General features: G+C 52.3%; 1 protein-coding gene across 4 annotated transcripts in view; it reads left to right on the plus strand.

The window, feature by feature from the left end:
• TOGARAM2 (TOG array regulator of axonemal microtubules 2) overlaps positions 1–18,645 on the plus strand; it is a 33,307-nt gene extending 14,662 nt beyond the window's left edge. For 3 of the 4 annotated variants that reach the window (XM_040993967.1, XM_040993970.1, XM_040993971.1), the window contains 7 exons: positions 79–237; positions 3,294–3,411; positions 3,787–3,881; positions 5,353–5,545; positions 7,088–7,304; positions 14,885–14,971; positions 18,323–18,645. In XM_040993967.1, the coding sequence (XP_040849901.1) occupies positions 79–237; positions 3,294–3,411; positions 3,787–3,881; positions 5,353–5,545; positions 7,088–7,304; positions 14,885–14,971; positions 18,323–18,639 (1,186 nt within the window). In that variant the 3' untranslated portion in view covers positions 18,640–18,645. The remainder of the gene's footprint in view (positions 1–78; positions 238–3,293; positions 3,412–3,786; positions 3,882–5,352; positions 5,546–7,087; positions 7,305–14,884; positions 14,972–18,322) is intronic. The other variant, XM_040993969.1, reaches the window with a different exon arrangement.
• The last annotated feature ends 4,819 nt before the right edge of the window (positions 18,646–23,464 follow it).

Here is a 23,464-nt window from a genome sequence, read left to right on the forward strand (position 1 = left end):
CAAGTGTCGATCACGTGTGGGCACACCTGCTCCCCTACCCCACCCCTGACCCCTGGCTGTGTTTGTGTTCTGTTTCAGCCACCGAAACCCTTTAGTCCGGAAGTGCACCGCTGAGCACCTCTTGACTGTCCTGGAGCAGATCGGTGCCGAGAAGCTTCTGTCGGGCACGCGGGATAGCACGGACACACTGGTGCACAACCTGGTGAGGCTGGCCCAGGACTCCAACCAGGACACCAGGTAGGGCAGGGCCAGGGGCCAGGGGCCACTCAGCACTCTGCGGTCCAGCATCCCCAAAATGAGGAGGGACCATGAGAGGGACAGACATGACAACCTCTCCTTGCAGCTGTCATCCACCTCCCTCCCACATCATGGCCAAGGCGGGATGCCTCGTTCACCCTTGTTCACCTTCCATCCCACCTCCACCCACTGCATTGCTGCTCTTCCTTTTCCCCAGCCAGCCACATGCTGTTAGACCCGTCATTTTTAGAGAGAGATATATAGAGAGAGGCTTCAGGAGCATGCATTTTGCTATTATTGCTACTGCAGTGAATAAGAAAAATCAAACCCCTATTGTTTTGGAGCTTACCTCCTGGCAAGGGGAGACAGGTCATAAAGAAGCCATTAGGATTTTAGATCCAGAGAAGGGATAGGAAGGAAAAAACCAAGATGCAGTGACAGATGGTGTCGGGGCTGAGGGTTGGGGCAGATCATTTTGAAAGAATGAGGCTTGAGCTGAGGACTGAATGACCAGAGAGGATCTGGGGTCAAGACACCAGGCAAAGGGGGTGGCACAAAAGCCCCAGGATGGGCACCAGTGTGGCCAAGGAGTAGGCCAGTCAGGTAGATGGAGCAGGGGAATGGGCAGTGGCAGGTAGCTCCCCTGAGGTTGTGCACCTGACCTTGGATTTGGACACCTAATCACCACTTTGGTTTGGATGTGAGTGAGGCTCCCCCATGGCTGCTGAGGACCAGCCGGGCTCCAGGGGCCATGCCTACATTGTGAGGTGTAGGGCTCCAGGGGTTACATGTGGCAGGCTTCATGTCCACAGATGCGCCTGGAGGGGTGCAGCTATGTAACCCTCCCACCTCCCAACCCGCCTCCCGCTTCACCATTGTGAAGGGCACAGCCAAGGCCTGCCATTGGTGCCCCTGGCCCCATGGGAAGGTGTTTGGCAGTTAGCCCAGAAGCAGTGTGGCACCCAGATCCACCACCTGCATGGCTGTGCCACCATGCAGCTCTCCCTGCATCTCTGCACCTCTGTCCATCCAACTGACAGGTAAAGGCTTCAGCTCAAGGCACTTTCCCAGGTTCCCCCCCTTGCTTACTGACTATGAGTGTCTTTCTCTCTTGAGCAGCATTTCTGATGAAACAAAATCTTTTGTGGGGTGGTGGAGGGGAGGACGTGGGAGCTGACGCTCTGATGAGGAGGGTAGCAGGTGGCTTAGGGTGTGTTTTGAAGACAGAGCCAACAGGATGTGCACAGAGAAGCTTTTGAAGAGGATTTGAGGTATTTAAACCAACCCCGGTGTGAGCACAGTGCCCGTGGCTGAAAGCCGAGACAGCCGTGGAGAAGCTGCTAGGCTGGCGTTAGATTTTCAGGAGGAAAGTGGAGGCAGGACCCACTGGCCCTCCGACTGGCATCCTTCTGCGGTCTGACCTTCTTCTCCTTTCAGTGACGTTTGCTACACTTCCTTTTCCTCCCCTGAACCCACAGCTCTGCCTCTCGCACTTGTCCTGTCCTGTCAGTGTGGAGGTGGCTGCCCTAACACCTTTCACTTCTTGTGGCCCCGGTCATCCGTGGGGCTCTGATGCCTTCTGGCTACTCTCCACAGCTCACACCCTCATCTGGGCATCGGCGCTGCATCCGCAGTACCACCCTGGACCCAGCAGCCACGTCCTACTGTCGTCTTCAGAGCAAAGTGTCCCTTAAGGAGCTCATTGCCTGTCACCCAACCACCCAGGATGCTAAGTGGGAGTTCCCACACTTCAACTGGTCTGAGACACGTGAATGTTCAAAGTAGTGTGTGTCTGACAGTCAGAAGTGTCCCACAGTTGCTGGTGAACGGGCAGCCACTATCATTTGGGGTTGACTCCACAGAAGGGCCAACTTGGCCGTTGTTGCTCACAGCGTCAACTTTTGAATTCCATCTCACACTGAGGAAACTATAGGATGAGCCTTTCTCTGCTTGTCAACTCTTGGTTTATTTTAAAAAGGCATTTTGGGGAAAAAAAAAAAGAAGGCATTAGGCATTTTGCATGCTCCTTGGAGAATTGCTGAGTTTGCCATTTCAAACATCTTAAAAATATTCCACCAGCATTTGACGTTGAAATGAAAGGTTACCGATCTGAGAAAAGGCATAAAAACACAGCACAGGCATCTACTAGGCATCAGTAGGGCAAACTTAATTGTTGAATGAATGGGTACAGTTTCACATTAACCTTGCAATATTCATGACCTTGACCCGACCTAAGGGAGGAAAAATATCCATGTGGTGTGTGAAAGGATTGCCTTCCTACACGGGGGAGCATCATGGAAGATGGTGGAAGTTGCCAAGTTTTTTTTAAGTGGGAGATAAATGGTATATAATCAATGGAGTCATAGGTTGGATGAACTATGATAATTCTAGATGCTTCCTGCTCTGCCTCTGGCTGCCAGATCCTACAGTTTCAAGCCTCTGGCAGTTCTGACCTGCCCTTTCTCATCCACACTCTGATGCCTTATTTCAGATCTTTATCACTCCTGTCCTGGACTGGCCGGGTGGCCTCTGGGTCTCCCTGCCCGTAGCCATGTGCCCACCAGTGCATTGTCCACTGCTGCAAGGCTTGTTGACCAACAGGCAAATCAGATCACCCCTCAGTGTCCCCCTGCCTGAGGGCTGAGGCCTGACTCCTTCAAGCCTTGCTGAACATGCACTGCCTTTTTCTGCAGCTGTGCCCTTCCTCTGCCCAGCCCCTGCCCACTGGTCTCCAGCCACATCCTGCTGGCATGTTGAATTGTGTCATGACCCTGGAATGGCTCTTCTCCTTCTACTTCCTCCCCATATGTGAATTCCTACTCATCTTTTGAGTCCCAACCCAAGGCTCATCTCTTTTATGAAGCCTTCCTTTCCTTTTGCTAACGGGATTCTGGCTGCTGTAAGTTCTTCCATGACTAGTTTGAAGTTTGAGATTTAAGGTTGGAGACAGCATCCCAGGCTTCCTTGCGGGAGTGAGGGCCGTGGGCAGAGCAGGAAGGCAGAACTGTCATGAGTTCAGAGGCTGTTTCCTCTTCCTGCACTTCCTCTGATGGCAGGTTCTACGGCCGGAAGATGGTGAACGCCCTGATGGCTAACGCCAAGTTTGATGCGTTTCTGAAGCAGTCCCTCCCATCTCATGACTTGCGGAAGGTCATGGCAGCCATTAAGCAGTGGGTGAGTTGCTGTGGGAGCGAGTGGGTTGTGGGCTTTTGGGTTTGGTGGATTGGAACGGAGCCTGGCAGCCCTTGAGTGGGTCAGGGGAGTGAGGAGGGTATGCCAGACGGCTTTCATTTCACCCGCTCTGCCTGGCAGCTAGGGGGAGTGAGAGTCCGTCCTCTCTGTTTACACTTGGTCTCCTCTTGTTGCTTGTGTCCCTGGAGCCTCCCAGAGCTTCCACAGCTTCATGTGTCGAATGGGAGCTTTGAGCTCTGCCCTCGATCCTTCTGGGGTTCTGGGGGTTCTGAAAGGGTGCGAGTGCTCTCCTGGGTGGGAGGGGGTGTTCTCAGAGAGGCACGCTGTTTGGTTCATGTTCTGTCTGTGTTTTTCAAGGGAACGGAAGACAGTGATGAAGTCCCATCCGCCAAAGGGCGCAAGGTGTCCCGGAGTCTGCTGGCGTATGAGAACGGGATGCCCATGGAGGAGGGGTATGGCCACTCTTGTCGCTTCGTGCTCCATGTGCAAGGCTGCCAGTTGAGGCATGCTCTGCTTGCCCATGGCCAAGGGTAGCCCCAGAGTGGATGTATGCATCCAGGTCGTAGCTGAGTCCCAGCGGGGTCTGTAGTTCTAAGGGATGTATCCAAGGGATGTGTTCCCCTACCCAAATCTTAAAGAAACCAAACCCAGCGTTGAGGAGCATCTGCCCGCATTGAGTTGGTTCCTGCAGTCTTAGCGGAGGGGTTATAGTCCTACTGCTCTGGGCAGGATGTATTGTTAGTTGGGCTTTTGTGTGAATGGAGCCTTTCTCATACCAGCAGATCCTTTAACCCCTGTGGTGGTTCAGAGGCAGTGCTGGAGCTAAGATGGAGGAGAAGGCAGGGATGGAGGAGCTGAGAGCCACCGGAAAGCAAGTGGGAATCCCTTGTCACCCTAATGCTAACGACTTACACCCTCTGCGGTGTCCCAGGAGGACCCATCTGGACTCCCCAGCAAGGCACCAGGGGAAGCCCTCCTTCCACCCTTCAGTGGAAATTTCCTGAACTCTCCTAGTCATGCTCCCTGCCCTTCAGCATCCTCCCTTCTGCTGTGCCTTTGCTTGCGCCTGATGCCTAGGCTAGAACATGCCTGATGAGTCTGCGAGATTTAGTGCCCCCTTGGCTCTCTCCCAGAAGCTTCCTTGGGCCCTTGGAGCCCTGCTGGTCTTGGGGTGCACATACGGTCCCCTGTTCTTCGTATCCCATCACTCCAGCTGACTTCTCTCCCTCTCACTGCTCTGTGAACTTGTTCAGCAGAGCCTAGGCCTGCATCTCATTGTTCTCAGGGACCAACCCAGCTCTTGACACGCAGGAGGCCAAGAGTAGACTGCAGGAATTGAGTGGCAGAGAGGTATGGGTAGGCTGTGAGCCCCAGCAAGTGGTGGGACCACTCCCCCTCCCCAGGTGGTCCATGCAGGGATGCTCTCACCTGGGCTGAGAGGGGCCGATGCAAAGGAAGCAGGAAGCATGCCACGGGAGGCATGTGAGCAGGGCCTTGGCTGCCTGGGCTCAGGAGGAGGTGAGCACCAGGCAGAAAGTGTGCAAGAGGGCCTGTGAGCCCATTCTCCATCGTAGGGCCCGTGTGCACCATCCTCTCCTCTCACTCTGCTCTGTCCCTCTTGTTCTGCTGGTACTTTCTGAAAAGGGAGGGAGAGAGACAAGGAGCCAGGCCTCTCCCTTGAGTGAGAGAGTGTCCCTAGGCCATCACATGGTTGTCCCCTGAGGACAAGAGAAGCCCCAAGCTCCCAAAGGGGATGTCCAGTGTCTCCCAGCAGCAGGTGGAAGAAAAGCTAGGGATGGACTAAGCTGCAGGGGGACAGTGTGTCTCTGCCCTGTACTTGGAAAGGGCTAGGGGACAAGAGGTGACTTCATCTCCAAAGTGGGGCAGGGTCTTCCCCAGGGGACAGATGCTTCTCGCACACAGGCTCAGCTCCAATGACCCACGCCTGGTGGGGCTGCGCTCCTCTGTGAGGGGTGGCACCGAGAGAGTGGAGCAGCTCCGGGAGCTGATGCGGTTGCTGGAGGCCAAGGAGTACCAGTCCCGGATGGACGGCGTGGGGCGGCTCCTGGAGCACTGTGAGACCAAGCCGGAGCTCATCACGGCCAACCTGATGCAGGTGAGGCCTAGCCGGCCCTGACTCCCACTGCCCTCCTGCCTGTCTCCCCTGGGGTGGGGGAACAGGGGGGGCAGCTCCAATTTAGAAGTCTCAGAAGACAGTAGCTGGGCATTGTGCCAGGTCTCTTGGGACTTAAGGCACTCAAGAAGCACATTTAGGCTACCTGAGGAGGCTGGTGCTGTGGCATAGCAGGACAAGCCATCCCTGTAATGCCAGCAACCAACATGGATGCCAACTCATGTGTCAGCCACTCCACTTCCGATCCAGCTCCCTGCTAATGCACCCAGGAACAGCAGCGGAGGCTTTGGGGACCTGCTTCCCACACGGGAGAGCTGGAAGACGCTCTGACTTCCTGGCTCTTGGTTCCAGCCTGGCCCAGCCCTGGCTGTTGTGGAATCTGGGGAGTGGAACCAATGGATGGAAGATCTGTCTCTCCTCTCTCTCTCTCTCTCTTTGTAACTCCAACTTTCAAGTAAATCCATAAATCTGGTTTTAAATTTATTTTTAAAATTGAAAAGTCAGATTAACAGAGAACAGGAGAGGCAGAAAGATCTTCCATCCGCTAGTTCGCTCTCCAAGCAGCCGCAACACTAGAGCTGAGCTGATCTGAAGCCAGGAGCCAGGAGCTTCTTTAAGGTCTCCTATGTGGGTGCAGGGTTCCAAGGCTTTGGGTACAGGGCTTTCCCAGGCCACAAGCAGGGAGTTGGATGGGAAATTGAGCAGCCAGGATTCAATATGATGCCCATATGGGATCCTGGCTTGTGCAAGGCGAGGACTTCAGCCACTAGGCTACCGTGGTGGGCCCAAATAAATCTTTTGTTTTAAAGATTTATTTTATTAGAAAGTCAGAGGAGGATAGACAGAGAGGAAGATCTTCCATCTGATGATTCACTCTCCAAGCAGTTGCAAAGGCCGGAGCTGGATGGGAAGCAGGGCTGCTGGGATTAGAACCAGAGCCCATATGGGATCCTGGAGCATTTAAGGCAAGGACTTTAACTGCTAGGTCACGGTGCTGGGCCCCAAACCCATAAATCTTGAGAAAGAAAATAAAGACTGCTTGGGGCAGCTGAGGGGCCAGGCTTTCTCCTGGGCACCTTGGAAAGTCTCTGAGATGCTCTGGACCTCCTGTTCCTCTGCAGGGTTGATGACGAGGAGGGCTTGGAGCCAGCAGCCCTGGGTGGTCATGCCAGTCTCTTACTGGCTGTGTGATCTGAGGCAAGTTGCTTGGCCTTTCCCAGCTTCAGTTGTTGTCTGTGAGGAGATAGGGTGATAACTCAGGCCTCATGGTTTGCTAAGGTGGCTCAGGGCAAGGGTGCAGGGCACCTAACCAGGTGCCCTACATGCAGTGAGGGCCTCGTGCTCACTCCCACTTTTGGGACAACAAGTTGCGCATCCCTTGGACTGTTGTGGCAAACACTGGAGGACTTCTCTCCAGAATGCCAAGGTGCTTGCCAGAGCAGGGTGGGCTCCACGTGCCTGGTGCTCTGGGACTCCTGGCTAGCTTGGATACCCATGCACTTTTGGTGTCTGTTCCCTCCCTAGGTCTTCGATGCCTTCACACCAAGGCTTCAGGATTCCAACAAGAAGGTGAACCAGTGGGCACTGGAGTCCTTTGCCAAAATGATCCCCATCCTCAAAGGAAGTTTGCACCCCATGCTGCTGTCCATCACGGTCGCTGTTGCAGACAACCTCAACTCCAAGAACTCAGGGATTTCTGCCGCCGCTGCCATCGCACTGGATGCCATGGTCCAGAACCTGGGTGAGCTGCGGGGCTCCCGACTCCCACAGCCTCCTGCAGCAGAGTGGCCAACTGCCCTGAGCAGTCTCCAGACAAATGTTGCCCTCGAGGCTTCGTTGGGCAGAACTGGCACCCTAGGGCTTCAACAGCTCTGGCTGGCAGGGTTTTCCACGGCCAGACCACCCATGCATCCAGACCACTTGGAAGTGGATGTGAGGTAGAGATGGCCTGGCCTAGCTTCATTGCCGCATGAGGAAGGTGATGGAACCTTCTCTCTTTCCAGGGCTAGATTAGGTGTGCTGGGAGGGCCCAAGAAGGTCAGAGCTTGGGGTGCAGGGTTTGTGGTGAAGGGTGGGGAGGGCAGAGGGAGTAGAGGGTGGGAGAGGAAAGAGCAGAAAGAGGGAGGTCTGGAGGAGACATCAGGAAGGGCGAGGAAATCCCTGTTCCTCAACCTGCTTTTTGAGCGTTAGGGAGAGTTTGTGCAGCATCTACTCCTGTCCTTCCTGTTGTTGTTGTTGTTGTTGTTGTTGTTGTTGTTGTTGTTGTTTTGAATGTGTATACTGCTGTTCTGGATGAAACATTTGCACTTTGTTTCCCCAAAGATGTATATTATTTATTTGAAAAGCAGAGTGACCCAGGGGGAGAGAAAGAGAGTACTTCTATCTTCAGGTTCACTCCCCAAACGGCTGCAATGACTGGGGCTGGGCCAGGAGCCCAGAACCAGGAGCCTAGAATGCCATTTAGAGTCCCCCGTGGGTGGCAGGGTCTCAACTGCCAGGGCCATCTTCTGATACCTTTCCCTGCACATTAGCAGGTGGCTGGATCAGAAGCTGAGCAGCTCGGACTCAAACTGGCAGTCTGATATAAGATATTGGGGTTGCAGGTAGCAACCTGACCTACTCAGCCACAGTACTGACTCCTCTCTTATTCCTTTCATGGGTGACTAGAAGGTGGCATTTGGCAGATCTATTCATAGAGGAAAGTGCAAGCTCAAAACTTCAGGTGTGCTGTGATAATAGAAGTGAGTCCAGACCAGGGGAATGGTGGATTTTCACAAATAAGTTGTGAGGAAGCTTCTGGTTGAAAAATGGCTTTAGTTACCTTGTTGCGGATATCTTGGTGAGCAGCCCTAAGTGTCCTGGTGAGGCTGGAGGCTGGAAACACCCCCTGGTACATTGTGCCCCCACACCCTGGCCCAGGGCCAGCACCCCGAGGCTGGGACAGCTGCCTCGTCCTTGGCTGGAACCTCCAGGAGGAGTTTTGGTTACAAATCAAAGGCCTGGTCAAACCCTTCTCTGCTCTGGAGTTCATAAATATTGTCAATTTCCGCATTTCATCTCAGAGGGAATTTATGATTTGCTGAGTTTGTTGCTGTAGAACAAACAATATAAATCCCATTCTAAATTACAGCTTGTTCTCCGTGCTGCCTGGGTAAGTGAGATTGCTGTTGCCAATAACCAAGGCTTTGGTAAATCACTGCGGGCCCTGGATTTATTGGGAAAACTTGTACCAAGCAAAATAGGCTTTAGCTATTTGAAGAGGATAAGCACCCACACCTGGGGAAAGGGATTTTTAACTCTTCCTCTTCTCGCTGTTTCAGTTTCCGGTTCTCCTTGATCGTGGTAGGGCTGTCTGGAGCTTTGGGCAGCAGAGCCTGATGTCTTACATTGCTGTGAAGTTGGCTCCCCTCCATAACGTGGAGAGGAGGGTGAGTGGGATGGCTGGTCCTTCACTGGTTGCTATAACAAAATACCTGAGACAGAGCAATGTAGAGAAAAGAGGTTTCTTAAGCTCCCAGTGCTTGAAGTCCCAGAACACTTGTTTTGACTTGGCCCTGGTGAGGGTCTCTCGGTGGTTGGAGGCACATGGGACACAGGGACACAGGGACACAGGGACACAGGGATCCAGGGCTCAGGGCCGTGGGAACAGACTCACTGTCACAGTACAGCAGGATCCCATTGGGCAGGTGAGGCCTCCAGGGACCTGATGACCCCACTTCTTAGAGTATGTGCCACTTCCCAATATTGTTAATGTTGAGACCAAGCAGCCAACATGTGAGCCTCAAAGAGGGAAAAACACATTCCAGCTACAGAGGTCTGGCTGTGCCACAGTCAGGGTCGCACCTGCCAGGACCAGGCCTATGTTTTCCATTTCTTTGGATGTGGCTCATGATGCCTTACCTGGTCCAACCTCCAAGGACTTGGATGCAGGGAGAATGGAGCAGGTGTGAGGGGTAACTGTCTTCCTGTGTAACACTGAGGTAGGTGCTCAGGCTTGGAGGGAATAGGAGGATTTGGTCTTCAGGGGATGCATAGAGTTTGATACATCCCAGGCAGGGGGATCCTGTGGAACCACATGAGGAAAGGCACTGCCTTGGCTCTAGGTCATTTTTGCCGGTGTGATCATGAGCTTTCCCATGAGTCACATCCTCTCAGTTCAGCCTGCAACCTTGGAATTGAAAGTGCTATCTGTGTGGTGACAGCTGGTTGCTACCTCCATGCAGGTCAGAGCCAGGATGCTTCTCACCTGCTGGCGTGGCCTGAATCTGGCTCGCAAAGGCTGAGGTGCGTGCATGTAAGGAAGCCTCCCACAGTGCCCACTAAGCAGGGGTCTGGATGGGTGGTGGCAGCAGAACTGGCTCAAGGGGCAGTGGCAGTGGCCTTCCCAAGCCATCCAAGTTGAGCCTGGTGGTCTTAGTGGTTCCTTGGTTGGAGTCGGGGGAGGAGGGCAGAATTATTGCCCTGTAGCCCCCTTTGGAAATGCTTGGAATCCTTTGATGGGAAAAAATTTCTCCAGAGCTTGCTTTCTACGCCCCTGGGATTCTAGGCTCCAAGAAGTCACAAAGCAACTGCTTAGCCAGTCACAGGGTTTTCTGCTAACTATGGGATCAGAGACCAAGAATGGTGCCTGGTCAGGCTGTCTTCTGCCATGGAGCCCAGACAGCCCAGACCATCCAAGATGCTGGCCAACTCAGGTGACCTCTGCCATTCCTTCTGGATTCTGCAATGTGGTGGTGGACCCATTCACCAAAGTCATTGTCTTGGACTTGTTCTTTGTTCTCTTTAGCATGGGTGAAGTTGAGTGCTGTGTTTGTCATGGAATGGGTGGGGGCTTTGGTCCATGTCCCCTTTGGGAGTGCTGAGGAAGGAGAAGTGTTGGGCAGCTGTCTGCCCATCACTGCCTGCCTTGGGGGCTGTCTGATAGCATCTAGACCTGCGGAGTGCAGGCTGATTTCTGCTGGCAGCCTGCCGGCCCTGTGGCTGGGTTAGCTATGGGAGGACCCACACTAATGAAAGCGTCAGGCTGCCGACAGCTCATCCCCTCTGGGTCAGACCACCAGTTCAGGCTGCTCAGGGCCACTAGACACTCTTTTAATTGAGTCTAGCTTCCAGCCAGTGCTGGGGACAGCAGATAAGCTTGGAATGGGGGTGGCTTCAGGTCCAATTTCACTATTTTGCTGTCTGATTTTAAATTCATTGCTTTGCATGAATCATACTCTCAATATCACATTGTTAGTTGAATTAAAAAACCCATCCTTGATGCCTCTTCAACATAGCAACTGTTTAGAAATATGTCATTTTTCTATTTCTTATCTATCAGTATACAAATTTCCCTAGTGAACAATTGTAATGTACATGTAATTCTGACTTTGGCTCTTTCATTTAACAATAGTCAGTTTCTTATGTTATTTTGCAGTCTTCCACATGACACCATGTATTCTTTTAAGTTAACTAAGAAATATAAAGTTTACTTTCTGTTACTGTAAAAGCCATACTTATTGGGCTGGCAAAACAGGCTAATCCTCCACCTTGCAGTGACAGCCTCTCATAAGGGCACTGGTTCTAGTCCTGGCTGCCTCACTTCCTATCTAGCTCCCTGCTTATGACCTGAGAAAGCAGTGGAGGATGGCCCAACACCTTGGGTCCCTACACCCACAGGGGAGACCCAGGGAAACCCCTGGCTTCTGCCTTTGGGTCAGCTCAGCCCCAGCTGTTGTGGCCTCTTGGAAAGAACTCTTTTTTCTCTCAGTCTCTCTTCTCTGTAAATCTGCTTCTCAGATATGAAAAATTTAAAAAAAAAATGTAGTTATTCAAGTATTGAGAAAATGGAAAATACAAAGCATTTGGAAGGAAGAAAACTCTTCTAATAACTTCTAGCTCCTTAAAAACATTATTTATATTTGTGATGCAATTTTTAACATTTTAATTATTTTTAAATTTTTATTTTTTCAAAGTGTTTGTTTTGGTCATTGTCGTTTTTAATTCAGAGTCAGGGAGATTAGGAGAAGTATCTGCTGTTTTATTCCCCAAATGTTCACAGCGACCCTGGGCCAGACCGGGCACCAAGTGTGGTACCTTGGACTCAATCAATGTGAATGGCAGGAATCCAATTTCTTGAAGCATCACTGTTGCTGTAAGGAGTAGGGTACTGTGCCCAGGTAGCTAACTGCTAGGCCCAATGCCTGCCCCTCATTTTACTTTTTTTTTTTACTAGATTTTTTTTTTCTGTGTTTCTTTGTGTGCTTGGTTGTAGCATTAAATGTGTGAATTTGCGTCCTGCTTTTAAAAAAAATCAGAGTGTGAGCATTTACACTTGAATTATTTTGAACAGTCATTTCATTGTGATGTGCCAAAAATCATGAATTTCAGTGCAGGTGGATTCCCAGTTTTGTCCCGAGTTGCACAGACGAGGCAGCTACTGAGGAGCCAGCTATGACACATGTTGTAACTTTCTGAGTCTTGCTTGTTGCTGAGGGTCCAGTTGGACTCTTGTGTCTTTGCTACTACCGTCTGTACTATGTGGTTTTCAGTTTCTTAAAACCTCATCTCTTGTTTCCCATGACCTGAGGGCGGTGTGGTCTAGTGGCCTGGGAGTTTGGTTGAATAGGAAATGCCAGAGCCTTGTGGCCCCCTGCCCTGTGGACAGAGGAGCTGGAGCCCAGGGAAGGGGGTCTCCAGTTTGCTACTGGTGGCTGTTTCCACTCTGTTGCAAGGCTTTGGAAACCAGCTCATCAATGCAGGGCTGGTCTGGACTTCCTTGTGTGGTGCCAGAGGAGCCAATGGAAACTCCAGGGAAGGCTGGGGGACCTGTCTGGTCATTTCCACTGGTTAGATTCCAGCCTCTTGATTGGTCTCTCCAATGTGGAACTTTGAGATCATTCCAGGGTAATAACAGTAGCATTGATGGTTGATACTCACGACAGTCCTGAGACACTGACCTAAGCATTATGAAAACTCCTTTAACTATCACAGCATCTTCAGAACAAAGGTATTCATCCCATCCCTGTTCCATAGAGGGGTAAACTCAGGCAGAAGGGGACAAAGTGGTTTGTCTAACCTCACACAGAAAAGCTAGGGTTCAAACACAGGTGATTCACAACCTGCCCACTTGCTGTGTTATCCGTCACCCCCTCTGCATGTGACCCAGCAGTGACTCAGCAGGGCAGCTTTTGCTGCGGGAAGGCAGTCCTGGTGCTCTGGGATCGATAAGCCAGCTGGGGCCTACCGTGTCTCTGTAGGGTCCCACGACTTTGGGCAGTACTCTCCTGCTTTCCCAGGCCACAAGCAGGGAGCTGGATGGGAGGTAGAGTAGCTAGGACATGAACTGGTGCCCCATATAGAATAGCAGCACAAGGGTCCTTGGCAGGTGCCAGGGCATCCCCAGGGCATCCCAACCTGAAGCAGACAAGCGTCTGTGGTTGTTAAGTTTCCTAGTCTGTGGTGGTCTGCTCTAATAGCAGAGAACAGATTGAGACCTTAGGACGCTGGGCTGGGGCCGCCTTGGTGACATTTGTGCAGGCCTCCCATCCTCCTCTCTCTGACAGGTGCAAAGAGACCCCAAGACCTCATTCCTAAACAATGATGTTCTCTTACTTGCTCTGCTTCCCACTGATCTAGGCTGCGACTGCTGGGGTTGTAAAACACGGGCAGGCAGGTGTGCTGGGACCGCTCCCCCGCCCCGCCAGCCAGTCATGGCAGGGACAACATGGATGTACAAGAACATTCCGGTCTGGAGCATTTCCTAGGGTAGCTCAGCTTGCCTGAAAAGGGCAAGGCTTGTCTGTATGTCCTTCTGAGGAAGGCACAGCTTCAATCTTAATGATTGGAGAATGTGTGGGAAGGAGGGGGTGGCGTCCCAGTCCGGGGCAGGTGGGGTCCTGTGGAGTTGACTATGGAAACACATCTGGCTGCTGAAGGGGTCCTTTACCTCAGAACCTCCACTCCCTGCTGGCCGTGGCTGTCCTGTTGGTGACGCCTCTCTGCTAATCTGTCAAGATTCCAGTGTGGAAGCATTCCGTCCCGGCCTTCAGTCCAGGGCTGGCTGGGTAGCTGGGTGAGCTGTGCTCCTGGGGTTGGGGTGTGTGGGAAGGCACTGGGATAATTCAGGAAAAAGAGGTTAAACATTCTTCTAACCTTCAGCCTTCTAAGAGGTGAATTGGGGCAGATGGAGAAAGAACTTTGCTGGCTGCAAGTCTGTCAGTGCTGGAGCCTGGGTATCAGACTGGGGTTCAAAACCAAAGAGAAATCAGGCCAGGCTGGGAGGTTTTCTATTTGTCATTGAGAAGTAATAAATGCCCTTGATGCACACCTCCCTCCTCTTACTGTCTTCCCGCCCCCCTCCTGACCCCCAACGGGCTGGCAGGTGCCTCTGCTCCTGGTGATGAGCCATCATCCAGGGATGCAGGGGCTAAAGGAACAGGCCTGGCGGGCCAAGATGAGTCGCCCACCCTGGCTTCAGGCCCCAGGTTCGGTTTCCTGAACACACTGGCTCCCACCCTTGTCAAGTCCTTGTCAGAGGAGCCTCTTGAGGTGTGGAGGTGGGGACCTCGACTTATTTAGTTCCCAGCTCAGAGCCTATGACAGAGAGTGTGGGTGAGTTCCAAGTGAGGAGGACACACAGTCCCTTGGCGTGGGCATGTCCTATTGGTTAGAACCCAGGGCAGGCTTTGAGGGCAGCCAGTGCCTAACCTGGTGTGTACATGGATCAGTGCCTCCAATTCCCTTGAAACCACATTTGCATATGTACATATTCATGTCTCTATCCATCTAAGCAACATCTGTCTCCTTTGTCTTTTATCTAGCGATCACCTATCTGCACATTCATCCATCATCTTTTCCATCATCCACTGTTTTTATTATTATGTGTCAATCATCTGTCTACCCATTCATCAATGTCCTTATTCATCTATCATCTCTTTATTATTTTCTATGTATCCACCCATCTCTTCCATCATCCATGCCTTTCACCTATTATTTTTAAATCCATCCATCTCTTCCTTCTTTTTTTCCCCTCCTTCTCTCTCTCTCTCTCTCTCTCTCTCTCTCATGCGTCTGCCCTGTTTGAGGAGCAGACAATAGGAATCAGATCTGTGGCAGGAGCTGAGGCCGCTTGATAGTCAGTTAATTTCAGGTCACTCCATCTTCCCCAGCACCACACACGCATTTGCTGTTTCGTGCGGCTCCAGTGTGACCTGGATCAGTGGATGTGTTCCCAGGTTGGGCCACCACTCTGTGCAGGTGCTGTGGGCAGCTGCCCTGGGAGCACCGGGGGCTGTGGTCTGGCCCCCAGCCTCGTGGTCACTGATGCTGTCTTTGTTGCAGACCATCTCTGCCTTCTGCAGACGTTCGCGGGGCGGGTGCGTTTCCTGAGTGGCCGAGCGGTGCTGGACATCACGGAGCGCCTGGCAGGTGAGCACCACGTCTACCCCTGACTGTGGCTTTCCAGTTTCTTTCTGTACCTCTCTCTGTCATGTGGCCATGCCACCCGCTTGTCTGCGATTTGAAATAATCCCCAAAGGCCATTTCACATTTTTGATAGCTCACTTTTTCAGATTTATAGTATTTGAGAGACACAGAGAGAGAACTCTCATATTCCACTCTCCTCATGTCTGAAATGGTCAGGACTGGGTTAGACAGAAGCCAGGAGCAAGGAACTCAGTTGGTCCTCCATATGGGGAATGGGGAATCCAATTACTTGAGGTATCCCCTATTGCTGGTCTGCATTACCAGGAAGCTGGAGCTGGGAGCCAGAGCCACAGTCCAACCCAGGCACTCCGGTGACGACTGTGGGCATCTCAGAACTAGGTCAAGCTCCCGTGGTCATGATCGGCTTTATTTTGATTTATTTATTGGTGATAAGTCTACATTGCCAGAAGAAAATCTTTGTTTTGGTTTGGATGGGGATTGGTTTTGTGCACCTTCCCCTGGCCCACAGAGCGCCTCTGTGTGCATCAGGGGAGGCTGCCCCTTCCAGGTGGAGGGCCCTTAGAGGATGCGTGCCTTGGTCAGTGCCCAAGACTGTGGCTGCGGCTGCAGTGCCCTTGGCCCTGCCCAGAGCGGGGTTGGGACTACATAAGGCTGCTTCAGCAAGTTCGTGGGAAAACACAAGCAAAAGATGGAATTCTTTGATACAGAAACTTCTGAAATGCATACATTCCGGTGTCCCGGGGAGCTGGGTCCTTGGCCGTGGCTCCAGGCATCAGCGGAGGAAAGGACTCTCCCACCCTCCTCCTGCTTTGCCTCGAGCACGGTCATCGCAGGCCGAGAGCTGCTCCCTCTGGTGGCAGCGCCGGGAAGGACGCGGGCTCGGTTGCCGCCTCCAGCTCTAGGCGTGGGCGGTTCCCTAACTTAGTTTGATCAGCTTTCTAGCTAGCCCAAAGCAGCTCTTTGTTCCAGACCTCAGAAGGGTAGGGTCTTGGGTGGCCTGAGGCTGACTGTCTCTATGTCCAGGGCTGTGGGCGCGCCCCCTGAAACAGACCGGTCATGGCATCCTTCTGCTGGGATCCTTGCCGGGCTCCCAAGCTGTCTATAGGATGATGTCATAGTCTCCTGGAGGGCACACACAGGCCTGGATCCTTTTTTCCTGCCCAGACTTGCAGGCAGTGGATCCTGGAGTCCTCTTGACACCCCCACAAGGAAGACCCCCCAGAATGTCCTTTTTATAGAGATCAGAAAAAGGGAATGGGGAAGTGTCCCTTGGGGGCAATGTCGGATGTGAGCCAGGAGCTGCTGCAGAGCCACAGCCTCCGCGCTGTGTGCATGTCCCTGAGTGTCCTCTCCCCAGCCTCCCGGCGCCAGCCTGCAGCCCTCCCTGCTGTCCCAGCCACTCACCTGGCCTGTCCACGCGTGCTCCCCTGCCCACCAAGCCCTGCTGGGTGCTCTTCCTCTGACTCTGTGCACTTCTTAGGGGCACACCTCACAGAGGCATCCACCTATCCCCCCCAGTCACTGGCACCTCAGACACTCGAGTTGCTTGGCACACGTTCAAGGGAAGCAGTGGGGGAAGACCCCAGAAGGAGCCACTGGTGCTGAGGGAGCCAGGGCCAGACCCCACAAGAACGATTCTTTCTGCTTGAGACTCTTGGTCACTGCTGGGGTTGTCTCCACGGGGCATAGTCCTGCCTCTATGAGGATTACGACCCTTTGGCTTCTGAAGGACCTCTGCACGTTTCCGGGGGTGGGGCAACATAGGTTGGGATAAAGAAACCCTGAGGGGGTGGCCTTGCAACCCACATACGCACTCAGTGAGAAGTGCCACTACAAGAGCTCTGGGGTTGAGCAGGGACCCAGGTCGGCTCTGGCTTCTAACACTTTGGGTTGATCCTGAAATCAGAGGGGTCTTAGGGGCTCCCGGGGTGGGGGTTGGATACTGATAGCCTTATGAGAGAAGACAAATTGAGGGTTTCAAGCAAAACGCCAGGCCAGCCTCTGAATCTAGAGGTGCCCTGAGCTGAAAACAGCCATGAGGGGCTGGAAGCAGCTGGGTTCGGGGGTGGAGACTTAGTGTCTCTGCCTGTGAATCACACAGCCTCATTCTCAGCTTTGTTTGTCTTCACCTTGGCAGGACCACAGGCAGAACAGACTGCTTGGCAAGCAGGCATGGCTCACACCAACGCACATGGGGCAATGCGGCCACACCCCATGGCTGGCATGGTCCCCGTGTGGTGACCCAGCATAGCCCATGATGCTGGCTGCAGGTCCTCTGGCAATAGAGGGTTGGCTGGCAGGTGGAGCTGGCTGCTGGGTTCTCTGGAGTTTAGAGAGGTTGAATAACCCTTGCAAACCTAGGCTGTGATGAAGGGGGCAGGTCTGTGCAGAGCCTCAAGGCTTGTAACCTTGTGGCCTGCTGCTGTGCCCTGTGCGTGGCATCCCCAGAGGCTGGGAGGTCCCTGGTGGCTTTGTTCCCTGCCAGCTGCTTCCACCTGCCACGGCGCCTCACTGCGTCTTGACTTCCCTCTGTGGAACAGCGTGTGCCCGTGTGGCCTCTCACGCCTAGACTGTGATGTAGACCCATGCGACACACCAGCTAGTGTCGTCGCCTGCCTATCATGGCGCACAGGTAATGGGACTTCAAAAACCTCCCAGAGAAGTGGGATCAACAGAGAAGCTTATTTTATTGCAGATCAGGTTGAAATTCATGCACGTGAGGGGTCTTCATAAAGGATAAAAACACTGATTATACATTATTATTATTTTTGCACCAGAATAACTTTAATTCAGATTTCCCCAAATGCTTAAGAGGGCATGGAGTGGACAAAGTGTCTGCTTGAGGCTGGGAGAAGGGACGTGGGAGCTGAGCCCTGCTGCCCCCAGGCTCTGCATCAACAGGAAGCTGCGTCAGGCAGGACTTGAACGCAGCTGGGAACACGTGGGATGCGGATGCCTTGACTTCCGGGCAGGCCTTTTGAAGTACATGCATATGTATATATATATATATATACTTTAAATCAAATCTGTAAACATTTTCAGAGCTTGATTTGCGTTGAATTCCCTTTCTTGACAGCTTTGTGAAAGATTCAGAAAGATGGGGGTGGCTTGCTCAGGCATGCACAGCTGGCAGGCACAGTCAGGTTTGTCACCAGGTGTGGCTGCCTCTTGCCCCTGCGCTGGGCTTGCAGGAGCCTGTTGGGATCCTCACGTGGGTGGTGGTGGGCCAGCCCAAGCTGCTTCCTGCGTGGGCTCTGAATGGGCAGAGCTGCTGGCCTGTGAGAGGAGGTGCATGCCCTGCTCAAGTGCCCACCCCTGTTCTCTGCTCACCAGCGCTGGTGGCCTCGGCTTACCCACGGAAACCTCAAGCTGTGGAGCGCCACGTGCTGCCCGTCCTCTGGTACTTCTTGAACAACATGCTGGGGAGCGGCGTCTTGCCTGGACACTGTGGTAATGTGGGTGCAGTGGTACGTCGGCTGACCAGGAGCCTGTGGGAGCAGATGGGCTCCCGCCTGCAGGACGCGGCCACTGGCCAGCCGGAACATGTCCTCAAAACTCTGCAGGGACTCCTGGATGCCAGACCACCAGCAGGCAGCCGCAGGGTCATCAGCAGAGGGCTGCCACCGGACAGCAAGATGACAGGTAGCTGACGCACTGCCCCCTCAGCAGCTGGAGGAAGCCTGAGGCTGAAATGGGGCAATTCAGATTTCAATCTTATTTTTATGATGCTATAATCTCTTGGCCTGCTTCACCCCTCCCCATAGAGTTCCAGATGTATATAGTTTATTTTGAAGTAGAAATAAAAGAGATGCTTATTTTTCTAAGTTCTTTTCCTTGCACTTGAAAGACTATTTGTTCACATATTGGAGAAACAGGAATGCACACACACACACACACACACACACACACACACACACACACACACACACAGTATTCCGACCCACTGACTCCCAACCCAGAGAGAGAGCAAGAGGGCACTACAGTCTATTGGTCCACTCCCCAAGTGCCTGCAATGGCTGGGAGCCCGGAACTGCCAGCTGTCCCACTGGGTGGCAGGAACCCAATTCCGTGAGCTGCTGCTGCACCCCAGGGTCTGGCAGGAACCCGCATTCAGGAGCCGAGCCAGGAGTCGAGTCCAGGTCCTCTGATGTGAGATGTGGACGTCTAAACCACTGAGCTAAACACCCACTCTCATCTTCCTTTCTTCTCTCTCTTTCTTCCGTAAAGATTTATTTATTTACTTGAAAAACAGAGTTAGAGATAAAGAGAGAGAGAGAGGTCTTCCATCCACTAGTTTATTTCCCTATATGGTCTCAACTGCTAGAGCTGGGCTGACTTGAAACCATGGACCAGGAGCTTTGTCAAGGTCTCCCTATGTGGGTGTAGGGGGTCTAAGCAATTGGGCCATCTTCTCCTGCTTTCCCAGGCACATTAGCAGGGAGCTGGATCAGAACTGGAACAGCCAGGACTTGAACCAACACCTATATGGGATGCCAGTGCTGCAGGTGGTAGTTTTACCCGTTATGTTACAGGGTTGTCCCCCATCTCTTGAACATTTCTAACTTCAAGAGAATTTTCCAGTAGCTGGATTTGATGCCAACCAAAATAAAACATGAGAGCAGCAAAGCCAGTTGTGGGTCAGATGGAGGTGAAGAGCTGGGGAGATAAAGAGTCACCCCATTTGAGGGAAGAGTGCCCCATCTGTGATTAGGGGGGTAGCCCTCCAGGCCTCTGAGCTGTGATTCAAGGCCAGTGCAGTTATCGCTGGCATGGGGATGTTGTGTGCTTGAGCCCAGCCAGCTCAGCAGTGCAGCAGCCTGGTGCCGTGGGAACCTTCTGCCAGCACCTGCAGGCTCAGCGAGAGACAAGGCGCTGTTGACATCTTTGTGTCTGAATGTTTCCTCTGGACTCTAGAAGTTGCTATTCTGGCTGGTTCTGAAGGGGACTGGAGGACTCTTGACCCTTGAAGCATCCTAAGTGGAAACACTTGGAGGAGTACATAATGCCATGTGGTATACAGATGTCACACGGGCTCAGCAACAACAGCCCCCGGCTGCCACTGGCAGGTCATGTGGCTGCACTGGAGAGGGGGGGTGCAGAATGGGGAGGCAGGGAGCAGGGGAGGGCCTCTTGGGGAGCAGCTGGCAGAACAGCTCCTAGCAGGGGGACTTGAGATGTGGAGCTCAGGCTCTGGGCACAGTAAGGGTGGCTCTGCCTTGGCTGGGGCCAAGAGGGGTTAGTAGTGGTGTGAGCAGAAATGATTGGAGCTCAGGCCATGACTACAAATATGCGGGAGGTAGGTCTAGCAGGGTGCTGACTTCGGTGCAGCACCTTGGTCCTTGCCAAGAAACCTGCCTAGTCTGGTGACAGGTGCCAGTGAGTTTTCCGGCAGCGTCTGCCAGTGGCACCCACTCCATGGTCACCTGCCCCCAGGCATAACATTAGCTCCATGTCTCTTGCTCTCACCGCCATCTCCTCCTGTCCCCCCTCCCATCAGAAGAAGATCTGGGTGCTCCTCTCCCTTTGTGGCTGCTCCAGTCTGCCTCCTCTCTCCCGTTCTCTCACTAGCACTGCTGGAGGCAGAGTGCTTGGGCGCCGGCTGGAGCCAGCTTGAGCCAATGCACGGGACATGCCTGGAGTCCTGGGTGAGGCAGGGGACCCTGTGTTACCCACAAGCTCCAGGCAGTATTGCTGATGTGGGGGCCGTAGGAGACCATTCTGTGGGAATGGAAAGGGGCTCAGCTCTGATCACAAAGTCCTGACCTCTGATTCAGGATGCCTGTGGCTCTCAGATCAGATCAGCTTTGGCTACTGCACCATTTGGAGAGTGAACCAATGGATGGAAGATTCTCTCTTTCTCTGTGTGTGTGTGTCTGTCTCTCCTGCTCTCTCTATAAATTTGCCTCACAGATAAAAATAAATAAATCTCAATAATAATAATTCCAGGGCCAGCATTATGGCACAGTATGTTAATCAGCCACTTCAATGCTGGCATCCCATATGCGCACTGATTTGTGACCCAGCCACTCCACTTCTGATCCAGTTCCCTGCTAGAGTGTCTGGGAAAGCAGCAGGAGACGGGCCAAGTACTTGAGACCCTGTCACTCATATAGGAAACTCAGATGGAGTTTCCTCTGCCATTGCAGCCACTTGAATCAGCAAATGAAAGATCTCTTTCTTCCTCTCTGTTTCTCTCATAACTGTGCCTTTCCAAAAATGTTTAAAATAAATAAGTGGCCAGAGTTATAGAACAGCAAGTTAATCTACTGCCTGCCATGCTGGTATTCCATCTGAGTACCAGGTCAAGTCTGGGCAGCTCTGTTTCGAACCCAGCACCCTGTTGTTGCACCTAGGAAAGCCGCAGAAGATGGCTCAGTTGCTGGGGCCCTTGCTTCCAGTATGGCAGACTAGGAAGAAATTGCAGGCTTGGGCCCAGCCCTGGCTGAGATGGCGATTGGGTACTGAACCAACAGATACAAGATTGTTTTCTCTCGTGTGTGTGTGTGTGTGTGTGTGTAGCCTTTCAAATAAATTAAAATTTTACAAATAAATTAAAAATAGTTATAATAATCCCTTCTGTAAACCTCAATTATTCTCCTCAATTACTCCTTTCAGCTTTCAGAGAAAAAAAGTTCTCAGAGAACACCATGCAATCTCCTGTAGATCTGTCCTTCGGGAATAATCAGAATACCACTTACAGCAGGTGTTGGAACTACGGCTGAGTGAGAGCTTGCAGCCTCCTCTGCCGTTGGCTGGAGGAGGGCCTCGGCCATCTCTCAGGCTCATTTTTCTTTTTCATTTGTAAATGTTGCTAAAATAATACTTGGTTCATAATGTCATAGGATTTTTCCTCCTTGAATATTCAATGAAATACATGGATCATTATATTTGAAAGGGTGGAATGTGACCTACGGAGAAAGGATATCATTGTTATTGACCTGGCCTTGGCCTATCTCCTAGTGTAAGAGCTGCTGTTCAGGAGCCACCCAGGGTGTGTGTTGAGCACCTGTCTGACCGGCAGACCGTCTCTCTCTCTCTTTTTTTTACTTTTTTTTCTTTATTTTTGACAATCTTTACATAGTTAATTAGGGCAAAAAAGCTCAAGGGCTACAGGAAAGTGGGTAAGACTATTATTTCCACATTGTTTTCTTCATGTATCTGGGGTAAAGGGGGAGATAAAGGGAGAAGCCCCACCCAGTCTCCCACCCATCCCAGGTCCCGATGTGGGGCAGCATGTGCCAAGGGACTTGCTCAAGTGGTTTTGATAGTTCAACAGTTATGAATCGCTGCCAATCTCACCGTTCCAAGCACGATGAGGTCACTAAAGAATCCACTGATTGACATAGTCCATGATAGAGTCTCCGTTTGCCCAGTTTTTCACTGCCAACATATGGCTGAGGTAGTTGACTGACTTGTTCTGTCCTCTGTCTTTTCATGGTTAGGGTTCTGAGTCTGGCATTTTGATTGGGGAGATCTCCAAAGAAACTTTGTCTGAGGTGTTCCCAGACCAGATTCTTGTGTGTACTTGTAAGTACAGGGCTTGGTACAGCTCATTGCCCCGATCAGCTGGTGGTTGCAATTGCTGGGTCAGTTCTGTTTCCAGCCCCGACTTCGACTGGAACCAATGGGTATTGCAGTCCAGCCTGATTCTGCCCAGCACATACTCGGCCCTCACATAAACCAGTGGGAGCTATAGCCTAGTTGGAGTGACCCAAAATAACCCCCACCGGGCCTGCCCCCCTACCCTGGTTCCCGTGCTTGCCAGTATGTACAGCAGACTAGTCCAGTCTGTCCCACATCCATTCAGCTCTCATACATGTCAATGGGCATTGAAGCCTGGTTCAACCCAACCAGCCCCACTATCCAGTCCACACACATGTCAACGGGTGCCTTTCTGGCAGACCATCTCTTGTGTGGGAACAGATGAGTGAGGGAGGGGCTTAATTTGCTTTTTCTCACAGTGTGTTTGGCATCTGTACTTGTGATCACAAACAACATGTTTTGAAGTCTTTTCTTTCCACCTTGAGAGACAAGGAACCCTTCCGTGACTCTGTGACTCTGACAGCTGTGTCCCATCAAGGCACAGCTCTGACTGAGGGGGAAATGCAAGCAAGCTCTTCTCTTTGTCAGAATTCTGAGTACAGAGAGAGCATTTAGAACAAAGCATGACAACGGATCCAAGGTGGCTCCCAGTGAGGGCTGGGAGAGAACCCACACTGAGGGCTGGGAGAGAACCCACACTGAGGGCTGGGAAAGAACCGGCTGGCCTTGTTTTGCAGATGACTGGAGAAGCAGTGGGTGGTGTTGTCCCTGCCTTCCAGGTGAAGGGAAGCCAGTGCCCAGGGCCAGTCAGGCTCCTGTGACCCGGTCCCAACCACTGGAAGGAGTTTGACTGCCGCGACTTGCAAGTGGCCTCCTCTCTTGTCTCCTGCTTGTTCTCTCTCCTCCAATTCAGGCTGTTCAGCGTTGTTGTCT

The sequence above is a fragment of the Ochotona curzoniae genome, unplaced genomic scaffold (genome assembly GCF_017591425.1).
Source record: "Ochotona curzoniae isolate NIBS_2020 unplaced genomic scaffold, NIBS_Ocur_1.0 contig_883, whole genome shotgun sequence".
Taxonomy (NCBI): Eukaryota; Metazoa; Chordata; class Mammalia; order Lagomorpha; family Ochotonidae; genus Ochotona; species Ochotona curzoniae.